The 16,493-nt window shown below is 37.6% G+C and overlaps 1 protein-coding gene across 1 annotated transcript; it reads right to left on the bottom strand.

Annotated features, from left to right (window-relative positions):
• Positions 1-1,143: 1,143 nt before the first annotated feature.
• LOC115735061 (isocitrate dehydrogenase [NAD] catalytic subunit 5, mitochondrial) lies at positions 1,144-6,321 on the bottom strand. The gene is made up of 7 exons (XM_030666108.2): positions 6,035-6,321; positions 4,864-5,184; positions 4,623-4,784; positions 4,453-4,527; positions 3,840-3,949; positions 3,690-3,762; positions 1,144-1,632 (listed from the first exon to the last, which is right to left on the bottom strand). The coding sequence occupies exons 1-7, from the start codon at positions 6,236-6,238 to the stop codon at positions 1,441-1,443; spliced, it is 1,137 nt and encodes a 378-aa protein (XP_030521968.1). The 5' UTR covers positions 6,239-6,321; the 3' UTR covers positions 1,144-1,440.
• Positions 6,322-16,493: the final 10,172 nt, after the last annotated feature.

The following is a 16,493-nucleotide window of genomic DNA, read 5'->3' on the forward strand; positions in this document are numbered from 1 at the left end:
TGGACTAGGGCAACCTGTTCGTTGACTACATTTGCTTAACAAAACTCTTGGTCTCGATATCATCAATTACTTCCTTTTGCCATTGGGGGTAATAGAACAAGACTGGAAGCCCGAAAGCGTAGATTTTTCTTGCCTAAATAGGCTGGGATCACGATTTTGGATGGCGCTTTTTTAACATTTGGGCCGTCCTTTATAAATGTTAAATATGACAATTTGAATAATAGAAAATACATTATTTACTGGACCTGAACAAAGTCCTCACACTATTTCGTCTAAACTCTGAGACTTAAAATTTAAGAATATTCTCTGAGATAAATAAAAGAAAAATATTTCCTCTAAACTTAGTGAGTGATGATGGGAAAAATAAACTCCACGTCAAGTAGAATCGTATAGTAACATCCCACCTCCGGGGTGAATCATCAAAACTTCGACTCTTGCTTCGTCGACTGTCTTTGAACCGACTTATCGGTGACGTACCCCGGTTCAAAGATATTGTGCGAACACTATAATAAATTCAAAAATTTAGCTAAAAAATCCAATACTTAAAAGAAGTGATTTTTCCTATGCTCGGCCACAGCCACACAGAATCACATCAACATTAACAGGAGGCGGAGAGTTCTTCCCTGACTCAGGAATGGAATGAATGAACACGAGAATGAACCTAACTGCTGACTAGACAATCTTGAGTAGGTATACAAGTGACCCTTTTAAGTGCAGACAGTCCTGCAACCAACGAAAGTACATTAGTAAATCTCCAGTCACGAAATTCCCAGCCAAAAATTCTGTGTTCAATTGCACATGAAATGTGCATTTTCCACTCTCAGGACTGACAAATTTTCAAGCATGTAAAGACGCGGAAAATTGTCAATCTGCATAGCACGCATCGTAACAGGAAGTTGCATATTCACTTATCCAGCAATGCAGCGTGACAAATGGGGGAAAAAAAAAAGTCCAACAGAGGATTGGTGGACTTCAGAGAACGAATCCCCAGCATCACAAGGAACACCGTACTCGATGTATTGGCAGAAGAACATAACTGGAAAACTACACAGAGAACAATATCGACATAACTTTCCTTTGTCAACATCATCCATCTGAAAACAATTATAAGGAAAATCACAATTATAAGAAAGATGGGAGTCGTCGCACCACATTGTGAGGTTTTATTTCGTAAAATTACGAGCATATAGTAAAAGAATAACAAGCAGTTGAGGCTACCAAGCATGTTTCCCTCTGACATGCCAAATTGATAGTTCATATCCTGTTCATGTAAAGTGTAACCAAAAGGCCGGTGACAAGGGAATGCCGTAGGTTCTTGCAAATGCCTTTCCATTTCTCTGCAGCTTAGAAGCAAACTGAAGAATGAGTCATTCATGAGTTGTGGTCTTATTCCCATAACATCCGACTTTGTCGAGGAACAACAATTCCTGCTGCACTTGTTCAAAGATGATCACAAATAGCTTTTGTAAATTCGGTGGTTGTTGACGTGCCACCAAGGTCAGCGGTTCGGTACTTCCCCTCAGCAATGGTGTTAAGTATGGCATCTTGGATTCTATCAGCTTTATCATGAAGCTTCAAGTGGCGTAGCATTGTGACAGAACTCAACAGCAGGGCAGTTGGATTTGCTAAATCCTACACAAAAGGACCAATTGGATAAAATTTCATTACTGATGAAAAAAAAAAGGTGATCATCTAGCATGAGTTCAATGTGAAAGATGCAGCAAGGAGATTAAGGATCATTTTGGAATGGCTTTCTCTTTACTTTTATGTTTTCCTTATCTTGTAGCATTTGAAATGTTAAAGGTCGAAGACTAGAACTTTCAAAGGATAAAAATATTGATGTGTAGTCATCAAAAGAATTCATAATGTCTTAAAATCGCACACACATTCAAATGTCAGATTTCAAAGGGAAAGCAGAAGGTACTTTTTAAAAGGCCCTAATTGAATTGTAAATGACTTCAACATGCACAGTACCATGCCTGATCACCAAATTGATCAAGCAAAATTCTTCCTATATTTCTGATACACTTCCCAACTGCCAACCAAGGTTTTAAATAGCAGTTGCGGCCACCGTCAATATTGTTCTCGGTCACATCTAGTGCTATTGCAGTGATAATGCCTAATAACACCTCTCTCAATGTTATCACCATTATCCATTCAAGCCTCCGAAAAGAAGCTACAGTTGCAATACAACTCATCTTCATTGAAAATGGCCACTGTTTGCAGAGAGAAGAGAGTCCTTGAGGAGGAAGGAGGAAGAAAATGAAACCTGAAGACATAACAAAAACCAAGATCTGGGATTGGCCTCATCTTATGTATTTTTCTCTTTCTTTTTGTTTTTTGTTTTCTGTTTTTTGCCTTCTGAATGCGTGCTGGCTCTCATCCAGACAAAAACATGCAAATCAGACAGGAAAGGCAAGGAAATTAAAGGCCCGGTGAAATGTAAAAGGCCCCCGTTCAACAGTAATTGCCGAAACTGTGTATAAAAACTAAAAGTTCCGACGAAAATATAATCTTTAGAACTACAGCTTAGGGAGTATAACAGCTTTTCACCACTAATAGCAATGGAACAAGCCAAAAATATATTTCCCCTCCACAACAATCAGATTCAGTCATCAATCCATACAATCAAACATTTTGGCACCCTTTAATATAGTGAAAAGTCCTCCAATATTCCTATAAAATCGCACCTAAATACATATCCCCAAAAAAAATTCTCACCAATCTACCACATGTTGTGTGGACATTCTACAAAGTCATCCTCCTACAACCTATCCCTTATTTGGCGGTCACCATGCCCACATAAGCAACTACAGCAGTCCACAATGCAACTGCTCCCACAACCGCTATCTAAAACCTTGCTGCCGATAATGCATCGCTATCTGCATACTTTAGAGAGGAAAACCAAGAACATTGATTGACGAGTGTATCCCTCTGTTGAGTTTCAAAGCCTAGCAAGTGAGGATTCTCATTAACTACGAGCAAAGTCGCTCTAGCTTAGTTAACACGAAAAATAAATGTTCCAGCTACTTCACCAGATTCTACAACGAGTGGCTTCTATGGTCCATTCTCCAATCAATATACCAGTATGTTTGAGTTATCTTAATGGAACCAGGATCTAGGTAGAATTAATTGTCTTAAACGGAACTAACCTAACTATGATGAAAGAAGCAAAAGAAGTACCCACAGCTTCCAAGTGTTTCTCACTCGATCTTCGCCGAAAGGCCGGGTAAAATAAGTGCTTTGGGAAGCTCACATCAGGGAAAGGAGAAGCTCCCTCCTCCAACAATATCTCTCTAGAATTCCAAGCACTCTCCCAGATATCAACAATCCTCTTATGCAATGGTATATGCTAGACCTGCAAGTCTTAACTTCTGACAGAAACCAATCACCTGGAACTTTTCCTTTTTTAGTGGTTAAGACCCAGCATCCAGACATATTATACCAAGTTCCATGCAAAAGCTTCATTATCTTGACCACTGAAGAAGCAAGACTTCAGCATTGTTATCACGTTTCATCTATACATCAGTGTTACTCGACATGATCAGTTCAAAACTAGCACATAAGTTAAATTAGAAAACAGAGACCCCGACAAAGTACATAGCAATGGAAGAGGAAAATAAACCCTGCATAAGATAATTTGCAATGCGATCAAATAGTTACAAAGTGCAAGTCAATTTAAAGCTAACCTTTCCAGCAATATCAGGAGCTGAGCCATGTACCGCTTCTGCGAGAGCGATACCTCCCTCCCCAATATTGCAGCTTTACAGAACGCCACACTAGTCAGATACTGCAGATGCACATTAGAACATAACGGAAAATTCAAAATGTTAAAATACCTGGGGGTCAGACCCAACCCTCCTATCAATCCAGCGCACAGATCGCTAATTATATCTCCATAAAGGTTGGGCATCACTAGCACATCAAAGAGTGCTGGATTCTTAACAAGCTGTACCCAACAGGACAAAGTTTCAGCTTAATCCAATTGTTTCCACCTTTGACAAACATGCATGATGTATTTATTTACTCAAAACACATCCACAAAAACAAATAAACACATAAAAACTTAGTCATATTATTAGCACATTTGAAAAGTTAACTAACTAAAGATTCTCTCGCACCCAACGAAACAACAGCTGATATAATAAAGAAAAATCAAACAGAAGCATAGTTATCTTATACACAAAATGACATGTATAAAGATGAATAAACACAATTATTGGACAAAGAAAACTGCCTAAACATATTAACCAAGAGGGCTAATCTCGTCAGGATAGTAGATCAAATATCAATCCTCAAATGATAATTAGAATGATATTTATGCTAGAAATCTGGTTATGCTTGATCTCAACCTTCCATTCTAGTTTTTCATCCACTCACAACTTAATGCCTCACTTTTTTTCTCTCAATGAGTAACTTAACCCCTCTCTGAAGAAAGAATCGTGCATTTACCATCATACAGCAGTTGTCAATCACAACTTCTTCATATGTTATCTCAGGATACTTCTCCGCAACCTCACGGCAACACTGCCATAAAGACAAATCAAAATTAAGTCACAGTGATACAATGTAACCCTGAAAATGAAGGCGCCTACAAATTAACTCTTTCATTACTGACGAACCTTCAGAAAAAGACCATCAGTTTTTTGCATGATATTGGCTTTGTGTATTGCTGAGACTCTCTCTCTTCCATGGGTCTTAGCATAGTGAAAAGCATATTCAGCCACCCTCAGACTTGCTTGTCGAGTAATAATTTTAAGGCTTTCAACAACGCCTCTTACAACCTACAACCAGAGATGATCTCTTAAAATAACAACCAAAAAGGTGGTTCACAAGAACTTGTTTATCATGAAACATACTTACTTGATGTTCAAGTCCACTATATTCCCCTTCAGTATTCTCCCGGATGGTGATGAGATCGACATTGTCATATCGAGTCTTATAGCCTCGAAGACTGTAGCAAGGCCTAACATTTGCATATAAGTTAAGTTCTTTCCTCAATGTGAGGTTTAAAGAGCGATGACCTTTTCCAATTGGAGTGGCCATTGGTCCTTTTAGACCTACACCATTTTGACGGACAGATTCCAAACTTTCCCATGTGAGGAAACTTTGGGTTCTAGGATCTATTTCTTTTGAAACATAATGCTCTTCCCACTCAATTGGCACCTCAGCCTCCCGGAAAACCTACATTCGTGAAAACAGAAAAAACTAAAACTAAGCAAGACCGCTACTCAGCTGCTTCAAGAAGATTAAGGGAAGCTAAGGAGATAGTGAGAACATCTAACTAGAGGTTAAACTGCATGACAAGATGAGAAAAAGATGAAAACAAAAAGAAAAGAAACTTAAAACTAAAGAATGTACAATCCATCTCTGCTCTCAGGGAAATTATGATTGCAAACTTATGCCAGTTAGTGCCCTCATATCAGCATAAAGCTAACTTAAGAAAAGAGTAGTTCCTAGTGTACGGCCTGAATCTGCAATTAGCCGAGCATGTCCATCAAAGATCCTTCATGGCGAATGGAAATAGGAAATTTATAGACAAGAACCAGCAATGGCTAATAAGGAAAGAACAGAAAAATCAATTCGCTGCCCACACACGAGAAGAATTTCTCTCTAAACAACATGAATTTCTTTTGTATGCACCTCAAACTCCAAGTTCCACCAGGCAGTTTACCCGGTCATGTCAACGATCATGTTTAACCACTATAAGACTGCTAGAATTTAGCAAGCAAGACAACAAAGTGCCGTCCGTTCGTTCTCCATCTGTCCAAGAGAAAGAAGCTCAGACAAACGACAGAACGAATATTCACGAAGACACGCGATACGCCCTAACAGCACGCAATTCACAACCCAAAAGAAGAAAATAAACAGAAGTACGTTTCTAGCACAACAAAGAACAATACGATGAGCTAGAAGGCTGCGAGTGGATCAACCGCCACAAGGCTCGGGACCAGAGCTGTATTACGAATAAGCACAGACAACTAACAGAGCGAAGAACGGAACAAGAATCGAGCGCGGAGAGAAGAGAGAGAACCTTCTTGACAGATTCGGCGATCTCGGGGCCGATGCCGTCGCCGGGGAAGAGAGTGGCGCGGATCGGAGCCTGGGAACAGAAAGCTCTGGCTATGGACGACAGGAGAGAGCCGGAGCTAGAGCTAAAATTAGGGTTGAGGTGGCCCGACGAGAGGATCGGGCTCGAGCGGCTTCCAATCGCGCGTTTCAGGATTTGGGAAGCCATTCGATTCTTCTCTTTCTGTTTGAACAACAGAGAACGAGGAAGAAGGAGAAGAAGATGACCTTGAAAGCAAAACGCAGATGGAAATAAAGAAAGAAAAGTCGTTTTGAGCAACAGAACACGAATATCGCCAAGGGCGTCGCGGAGGGGGTAGCTTGGTAAATTCACTCTAAAGTCACATGGTTTCGCGTTTGACTTTTTCCCTTTGACTTGTCTGTTTATTTATTCTATTGTGAGAAATAAAAAATGGCAAACGCTGAAAAAAGGTATATAGAGATAAAAGCATTTTTCCTAATTTATAGGCGAGAAATGCTGCAGATTAAAGAAGAATTTATTCTAGTCTAATCTAATAAACTGATCTCCCTAATCCCTATATAATAAATAATTTTAGTAAATTTTATTTTTAGAAAAAAATCGGATCATGTTTTTTTTCCTTATCTCTCGCACAAACATTTTCATGTTTGCGCACCCATAAGCGCGTGCTGCTTTGCTAGCATAACAGCAAATATAACATATAAAGTTGAGTATCGCTATTGCAATTAGACCCATGTGCATGTCTATTTTTCATGGGGATAATATTATTACAAAAATTCAAACTAGTACTTAAACGAGATATTTACTCCATGTTAACTTTCATCTTGTTGGAATAAATTGCGGCTATAAAGGAAATTATCTTTATTCTATTATTACTGCAAAGTTCTTATGGGAAAATAATCCATGTGATCAGCAGACTCGGAAAGGTCATTGCCATACATATGTTAGGAATATACAGCAGCTCACATTGGGCATTATAATTTAGAGTAGATTCAATATGCGGTACCCTAGATCAATCAGTCACATTTATGTCTCTTATGATCTCTTCAAAAGTTCGATATGTATTCACAATTACGATTACACTCATCTAATCATAACTGGTTGACTTGTGAATACAAAATCATAATATGACATCAACTACAAATTGATCTTCTTCTTTCCTTAAAATATGTCTATTTCAACTCAATTCGTTTTTTCGGAAATATCCCACTAGATCGAATCATCCATGATCATTGGCAACACTCTAGGACAGCAAACATTAAATCAAAATTTCAAGGAAAAGTTAGAGTCATGAGGGCACAAAGTTGAAGAGCTCATATCCTAAAGAGTCTCTCATGGTTGTAAAGTTGATATCAATACTCTTGCTAGCTCTTCTTGATCGTCTTATGCATACATAATATGAAGTATATATTACAGTATTCTTTCCTTTCTCATGGAGCGTATATCTCTATATTTAATACCGTACAGATGATAGTTTATACATTCCAAATTTCTAATTTGAGCACAAAATCTACTCTCTTCAAAGAATTCATTAGAACTCACATATGGCATCAAAGACGGATAAAGTGAAATACGCAGGTTACTTCACTTTCGGGTGTAACTTATTATAACCTCATCTTAATACTCATGTTAATGCAATATCAAAATTTCAAGCTTGAACTCTCAATTATCAACTAGATAATAAGCTTGAAATCATCTCATCTCTATTTATCACACAGTAAATAGAGGCGATTACTCATGTGAGTAGACTAATCTCTTATCTATCCGACATACTTTCTCAATATAATGTACTAAATATTTTATTTTTATTTTTTTGGTAAAGGACTGCACTAAGCATTGATATGCATAAATGTCAAACAAAATCATAGGCTTCAATAATAATAACAAATACCATTGATTGTGAACTTTGGGAAAAATACAAATACCCAGTATTTCAACTTTTATGTAGTCCCGAAAACTTTACATGGCCAAAGAAAACATTTCTAGGAATCGGCTTGGTCAAATGATATGCTATTATACTATGTGTAGATATATACCGGACATTCACAACCTTTTGTGCTACCATGTCTTTCACAAAATTATACTTGGTATCTGTATGTTTGGTCTTGTAATGAAATTTGAGATCCTTGGTGTAAGTTATTGCTGGTCGGCTATCACAATTAACCAATAAATGACTAATAGCATCCTTAGTAACACTCAAATTATCCAAAAATCTATTAAGCTAAACACCCTTTTGTATGGCTATTGACAGAGCTACGAACTCAACTTCCAAGGTCGATAATGCTATACGGGTTTGTTTCTTGTTACTCTAATGTATTGCGCCACCGCACAGTAAGAACAAACCTAGAGGTGGATTTCCTTTCATCAAAATTTCCTCCCCAATCGGCGTCAGTATAGCTTTTAAGGCCTATATCTCCTCCATGATAAGTCAACGAATAATCTATAGTACCCTTCGGATACATGAGAATCCATTTGACCATAATCCAATGTGTTTGACTTGGATTAGATTAGTATCTACCCACCATTCCAACAACATGACAAATGCCAGGTCTTGTACACATGATAGTGTATATTAAGCTCCCGACAACATTAGCATATGGAACATTTTCCATTTGTTCTTGTTCTTGCGGAATCTTAGGACACGATTTGTGGCTCAAACTTTCACATTTTGCAATAGGAGTGTCAATGGATTTACAATTTTACATATGAAAACGTTCAAGGACTTTATTTACATACATCTCTTGCGAGAGAGATAACAATCTTTTTTAGCGATCTCTTGAAATCTTAACTTTAAGGTTATATACGGCTTCACCCCTATCTTTCATTTCAAAATTGGACAATAACCAAGTCTTAACTGTTTGGACAATCTCCGTATTACTTCCGACAATCGGGATATCATGCACATACAATGATATGATCACAAAATGATCTTTGGATCTTTTGATATATACGCAATGGCCCTCATCAATCATTACAAAATCATATCCTATTATAGAATTATGAAAACGTATATACTATAGTCTCGAAGACCGCTTAAGGCCATATATCAATCTTAGAAGTCAACACACCTTTTGTTCTTAGCCTTCCGTAACAAACCCAATAGGTTGTTTCATGTATATTTCTTCTTCTAATTCTCCATTAAGAAAAGCAGTCTTTAAAAACCTAATGAGTTCTCTAAGAATGTGACATCTCGTGATTGCAGTTACACTCTCACTCTCCTATTCACTTATAAATATATATCATTTTGAGTGTTCTGAGTATCTTATGAAGATGCTCTTCTTGCCTCTATGACCCAATTTCTCATACTTCTAGGGCGACTCGTTAGTATAGGATGCATAACTCCAAAATTTCATGAAACTCAAATCGGATTTTTTCACTCATCCATAATTCATATGGAGTGGAGATAACTGATTTAGAAGACACTCGGTTAAGTGTATAGGTAGCTATTAACAAAGCATCACCCCAAAAAGTGATTGGCGTATTAGTCCGCGCTATCATAGACCTAACCATTTTCAATAGGGTTCTATTTTTTATCTCAGCGACACCGTTTTGTTGAGGAGTATACTGAATAAATATGTCTTTCTATTCCTTTTTCATCACACAAATTTCTGAACTAATCGGACGGACATTATGGTTGATAATGTAGCGGTAGACACTTTATGACTTGGCCGCAAGGTGGTAAGGATATGGATGAGGGTCATGGCGGTAGAGGTGGAGGTGGATGATGGATGGTAGTTGTTTAGTGTTATGTTCCAAATGTTTGTAAATAACGTGGATGTAAATAGTAAACACACACATACACATACATATCGACTTAACCGGTTGTTTGTTACTTGCCCGATTGCATGGCGGGTGTGCGAGATAAACCCTATTAAAACCAACCCTTGATGTGTATGCATGCATGTCCTCCTTCCTATGGTGCCTCCTCCCTAAGGCTTCAATAGCATTTCTCGCATGCGTCCCTAATTTATATTTTATAACAAATTATTTGTGAGAGTCCGTAGCATGTGATCGTCTAGGATGTTGCAAGGCTTTCTCCATAAGATTAGGGAAGAACCCCTACAAAGATGATATTAGAGTGTAGACGGAGGCCACGGGCCCCAACAAACAAGGGAGAGAAACTTAACGGCGAAAATATGAGATATAGAGTATGAAATTCATTATGTGCTAGAGGAACAGAAAGCATTAGCAACCCCGAACAAGTTAAGGATAAACTCGAAGAGGATACCACCGCACAACATCGGAGAGATAGAGATGCTTTTATCGCTTGGAAAAGAAAGAACTCTCTTGCTTGCATCACATTGCTAAGCAATATGGAAAATGACATAATGAGAGAGTTCGGGTGGTTTGACAACGCCAAAGATATATGGGATGTATTGAAGGCCAGGTTTAGTCAAACATCGATGCCAAACTAAAATAGCTCACTATAAGGTTCAACTCATATAAGATGATGCCTCATGACCAAAATATGAAGCAACATCTAACGCGGATGTCGAATATGATAAGCGAATTATTTGATGCATGACATGTATTGACTGGCGAGTAACAGGTGCAAGCGGTTATAAGCTCTTTGCCTCATAGCTAGGAGAATATAAAAATTTACTTAACTCATAACGATAATGTGAAAACCTTTGAGGATGAGATGTGGCATCTTGAGTTGGAAGAGGACCTTCTCTTGGCGGCTTAACCACAAGTAGATATTTATTATGCTGCTTTTGTCTCACATGGAGTTGTGGGCTCCATGTGCAAGACTATCAAGAGCCAGAACTCAAAACCACACATCGTACGCACATGTCTCACACAGGGCCAAACCCTCCTTGGGTCAGACATTACAAATTCAAGCACAATCCACAGAAATTCCACAATCGGACTACGCAATCATCATACCCATGACCTACAGTCAACAATTCAAGCAATGAATTGTTAGATCCACCTCGTTTCCTAGTTCATGCAAGACAAACTTCAGTTTCAAAAATCCATTTCCAAAATATTGTATCGCGGCCAATTGAAAGATAAATCGGCAAGTAAGTAGAGGAGTTAGAAGCTTCACTTGCCAATCGAAGCTAAACCGTTGCCAAACGAAGCTCGGGTCCTCTTCGGGTTGCACAGCACCTAGAGTTAGAGAGAGCGAGATGAAAGCGCCAAGGCAAGGGAAGCTAGAGCCGAGGTCGTGGAGGTATTGTTGAGGAGAGGTGATCGACACCGTCGCCGTTAATGGCTTCAAAACAAACGAGGGGTCGGTGAGGGGTATCTCACGAAGGGGGAGGGGAAATGACAGTAGAGAGAGAGAGAGAGCGCTATTTATAGGGGTGTGCTTTAGTGGGTTCGGTCTCACGTTCAATCCATATCCAAATCGCGCTCAATTTTCGACGTAGACTCTCATTTCATCGTCCATAATTCATAACATCTCAATCATAATATTGAGCTTCAATTTCACATTTCATTAACTTCACATACCTTCTCATTTACCACTTTATTGTCATTACAATACCCGTTTTATTCGCTAATTAAACAGACAAGAAATTTGGGTCCTCACAGTTCAACTCGGTTATGATATTCTTTGTTGTTGAAGTCATTCTATAAGATCACAAAGTTCTTTAGACACTATTTGCACGAAACTTTTAATGCCTAACATTTATGCATAAAGATTTATACTTACCGATTATGTTAATTAATAGTTTCACGAAAGGCCTTAAAATTTGAAAGTTCACTATGTTCACATTCATCATCCAAATAGCCCAATTTGAAATTACAGTCAACATAATCATTTATATAAATTGAGTTCATTTAATAGTTACACAAACTAATCGAACTCCACACTTGAACATTTGTTTATAAAAGATGAATAACTATGACAACAAAAGTAATATATAATCAATGAAAGCTGCCATTTATTATTCAGTACCGAAAAATCCATAAACAAGTTCAAGTACTTAAGATGAAAACATCATGGGAGTAAACAATTCTCAAAACAGAAAAAGAGGGTCCCAAACCGCACGTAATAAACAGAAAGAACAGTTCAACCACTAAGCTTTTTCTTATAAATTGGTAAAGACTCGTAAAATCATTTTGGAAGCTCTCTATTTGAAATTTTCCATATTGCAATGACCCGAGCAAATCCCTTTGACTTGTGCCAAGGCGCACTCATGCGCCAGGTGGTGTTCATGGAAAGAGTTGACGTTCTTAACGTCTTGATCTTCTTGTCCTCCCTAATAAAGGCTTCAAGAAGCACATTCTAATCCGGACGACCTTTTTGCTCTTAGAGAGTATGAAGAAAGTTCATATGACTTTCTGGTAGATTGTCCTGAAAGCAACAATCTTTTGAAATACTTTCAAATAACCACTTGCCCGGATGACATCTTGTAATTTCTCGTTGAAATTGATAACATGGTCAATCAATCCGATGCTTTCATTGCATGTTATGGCTCTAATTTCACGTCGCAAACCCTCAAGGTTTGCTTTCTAAGCTCTTGTTCTCGAAGATTGGGGAGTACGCCACAATTGTACCATTATTTATGTACCGAATACGGAAACAATAAGAGGATTACTCATAATCCATGACACCACTATCAACGTGGGCTATAATTTACAAGATGTTTGGAATATAATGAGGTCAAAATGTAATTTTCAGAAAATTCAGGGACCTTTTTGCGATTTTCAGAAAATTCAAGCACCAAATTGTAATTTTCAAAAAGTTCGTGGATCAAATTGCAATTTTCAGAAAGTTTGGGGATCAAATTGTAATTTCAGAAAGTTCAAGACCAAAATGCAATTTTCAACAAGTTCAAGGATAGAATTGCAATTTTCAAAAAAATTAGGGAGCAAATTGCAATTTTCAAAAAATTTAGAGATTAAAATGTAATTTTCAGTCCTTACCAAAAAAAAAAAAATGTAATTTTCAGTCGGATTTGAGACTGGGTCACGAATCGTACGAGCTAACATCACCATGACGTCAGCTCCACGCATGGGGAGCGTGCACCGCACATGGAGCACGTAGCGCGTGAAGCTCACATGCGGCAGCTTTCACTGGCGCATGCGGCGCCATCCGGCCTCCTCCGACGGCCGCCGACCCCTCAAAATTCTTGTCTCGCGGAGCCCGTTACATTAGTGAATTCAAAATCAAGTTTTATTGTACGAAACAAAAAAGCTTGTCCCAGAACAGAACATACAAAAAAAATGAGTTTTTCACGCTAATTGCGATTACAGAACAACAACACATGATCAGGAAACAACAAAAACACTGCTCTGTTGTTGTTATGCCCGATCATTTTTCTTTCGAGCTGCATAAAACTAGCAATGCCCTTTTCCTTGAGAGGGCTGGGAGGATAATCGCCAAATGAGGAGGCTTAATGACACTTCCCGCAGCAAGATGTTGGCCTGCTCAAAATGTGTTTGTACGGCTGCTTAGTTTTTACATAGAAAAGTAGATTGTTTACAGAAAAATATTGGGGTTTCCTATGGTGTCTCGACAAACCAATAGTGTTTATTCTATGTTATCAGTTACCATATAGAAGAAAACATAATAAAGGCAAGTCTTTATTGGTTAGAATCATGGAATATTTAATTTCCTACCTATTCCAAGAAAGTGCAGATTATATAGTCTTTTGGACAGAATGTACCTAAGTTCTATTCTATTGTTAGAGCAACTCTCTCTAAAAACTCTATGTGATTTTCTCTTGAAGAACGAGAAAATGGCAGATCCGAATTCTTTCTTACCCGTGACTAGAGCTCTTAATATGTGGCTGTCGAGGAATGTTCGTTATACGTAGTATACTTCTCCGATCGGTGATTCAAGTAAGACTTGGGGCACGTTATTCCTCTATAATCCGCTAGTTATATATGTGTATGAAGATCTATATTTTTTCTGTTGCGTTTATATATATGGATTGGGGTATATGTGATTTATCCAACATATCTCACTAAAAAGCTCATACCGGTTGACTTGTTCCAAGCTAACTTTTGTCTCACAAGAAAATCCAGGTACCCTGAAATTTACCCTCCAATAGAAAACCTTCAATAACTCGTTAAAACGCGTACGATAGACGATTGCAAGACAGATCTAATATGAGAATGACAAATCCGACATGAAAAATTTATGTGTAGATTAAGTTTAAGGGTATTGGCTCTAGGTAAATGGGTCACGATAATAACAAAATGAAATGTTTTGTAAGATGAAAGTTACTATTAGGTAAAAATGTCATGGATCTTTTCCTACATGTCTATACTCTCACATTCATCTACACTTGATGGAAATTGTGCGATGCAAAGAAGATATCAAATTTCTGTGGAATATACTTATTTGTTGAATATCGTCACTTTTTATTTTCGAAAAAAGATAAGCTTCATGTAGTTTTATTAGTGAAGGCAACACCACATGCCTTTTCGTATTATACGTTCCGATTAGATGGTGAACCAACACCATGTGATGAAATTTTAGCTTCATGGATCCTGAAAACTGAAAAACCTTCCAAAACTTTTGATGATAGAACAAGGTAGTAGGGATATATACATATGTCAATATATATATATATATATATATATATATATGTTTATGTTAGGATTCCACCATCGCAAAAGACTTTTTTAAGAAGAATGAAGCGATTGTTTTTTTAAAAATATTTTTCAAATTCTAAATTTTGCGTGAAACAAACTTATCCTAACTATAAGGGCAGACCAAACGAAGTAATACTGGTTTTATTGCCTCCTAAATGAAATAGTGATAACAATTATACCGTTCTACCCGCATAAATTTATTTGCAAAAATATCAATTAAGAGGAAAAAAAAAAAAAGAGGTCATCGGTTCGAATGATTCAAACTGGTGCCAATTGTTCGGGCATCTAAGTAGCCAGGTTTGTATGTTTGAGCCTCCAAATTAGAGATGTCAATATGGGTTGAAAACTCATATTTTAACCCATATTCAATTTTGATGGAAAAAAAATCCATATTCAATAAAATGAGACAAATATGTGTTACTCAATATTTAATAAATGAGTTGTTACTAGATGTGAATTTTAAGTCTAATTAATCATTATATGTAGGTTGTAAATGGATTCAACACATTTACAATTCACTTAGGTTGTAAATTTTATTAATTTTATAATTTCAATTTTTAATATTTGATTTTATTTTTTTTTATAAGTAAAAGAACGAAATAAATTATAAAATTATAAAAACCGTTCAAAGAAGTAGAATGCATGTCGGCCACCGCCATTTGCCGTCGATCACTGCCATACGTGGGAACCTTCATTAAGGGAGATTTTGTGGGATATGGGTTCGACGACCTGGAGAACTGGTTGGACGAGAACCGACAAAAATGGCGGACGATGGAGGAGTGGGAGTGGGAGTGGGAGTGGGAGTGGGGCGGGGACGCCGTGGGGTTGAGCGCCGGCATGGAATGGAACGAGGTCACGATCGAGGGAGTCGTGGGATGGGCCCTGGACATAATAGACGGGTCGGCGCGGGATCGGCTGGGCGACCAAGGGGCGATGCTGGCGACTTCGGAATCTGTCTTGCCTTGCATTTTGGGAGCTGTCGCGTCAGTGGACTGTCTCAGAACGAAGCTCTCTCTCTAGAGTTCAGGCTCAGTGTGACGACAGGGATTGACGGTGATGACTTTTTTTTTTTTTTTTTTTTTGGAAGAAGGTGGTGACTTTAACGGGGTAAGGATGCGTGATTTTACTGGCAAAGAAAATATAATTTGCTAATTCTAAGGGGTCGTCTTTGTCAGCTGGGGTTGGGATTAAAATAGTTGAAACTAAGAATTGAGGAAATTTTACATAATTCATTTTATGATGATGAAATTGCACCAGCCTATTTATAGAATTTATTGCATAACTATCTAAGGTAATAAGATAAACAGAAATAGCAAATATAATCAATCAAGTATATACAATATCAAATGAAATATATGCATAATCTCGAGTGATATGCAGAATCATATAAAATATCATAAATATTTCTAGAATATATCTAATTATCCTTAACGAAAATGATGGGGATGTTAGTTTGAGAGGGAATAATGGTGGCTTTGAGCGGTGGAGATAGCAAAATAAAATTTGCTAATTCCCTGCGACCGCCACCTACCATGGCCCCCATCATTGATCCCCCCCGCCCCCAAACAAAAAAATCGATCGCTGTCCGCTGCAGGTAGTAGCCTGTTTCCATCTCGGATCATTGGAAAAAGGAAAATAAAATAAAAATAAAATGAAAATGAAAATAACTTTTTAAAAAAATAAGAAAAAAATTGAAATAAAAAGATTGTAAATTTTTTTACTAGATTTGTATTGCATAAGAAAGTATTTAAGTAATATCATTTTTCTTAACAAACTACAAGAAACAAATATTCAATAATTTGTTAAATATAAAAGTGTTTAAGTAATATGGGTTGGTCGGGTATGGGCTTGTACTCCATGAAAATGGCTCAAAACATATTAATGACTCACA

The sequence above is a fragment of the Rhodamnia argentea genome, chromosome 10, assembly GCF_020921035.1.
Source record: "Rhodamnia argentea isolate NSW1041297 chromosome 10, ASM2092103v1, whole genome shotgun sequence".
Lineage (NCBI taxonomy): Eukaryota > Viridiplantae > Streptophyta > Magnoliopsida > Myrtales > Myrtaceae > Rhodamnia > Rhodamnia argentea.

What these genes read in the sequence shown, in the direction of transcription:
- LOC115735061 (XM_030666108.2), bottom strand. Translation starts at nt 6,238, where the DNA reads ATGGCTTCCCAAATCCTGAAACGCGCGATTGGAAGCCGCTCGAGCCCG. An exon ending in TCGCCGAATCTGTCAAGAAG is followed by an intron (nt 5,185 to 6,034) that starts GTTCTCTCTCTT and finishes TCACGAATGTAG; the next exon opens with GTTTTCCGGGAGGCTGAGGT. An exon ending in CTGATGGTCTTTTTCTGAAG is followed by an intron (nt 4,528 to 4,622) that starts GTTCGTCAGTAA and finishes TCTTTATGGCAG; the next exon opens with TGTTGCCGTGAGGTTGCGGA.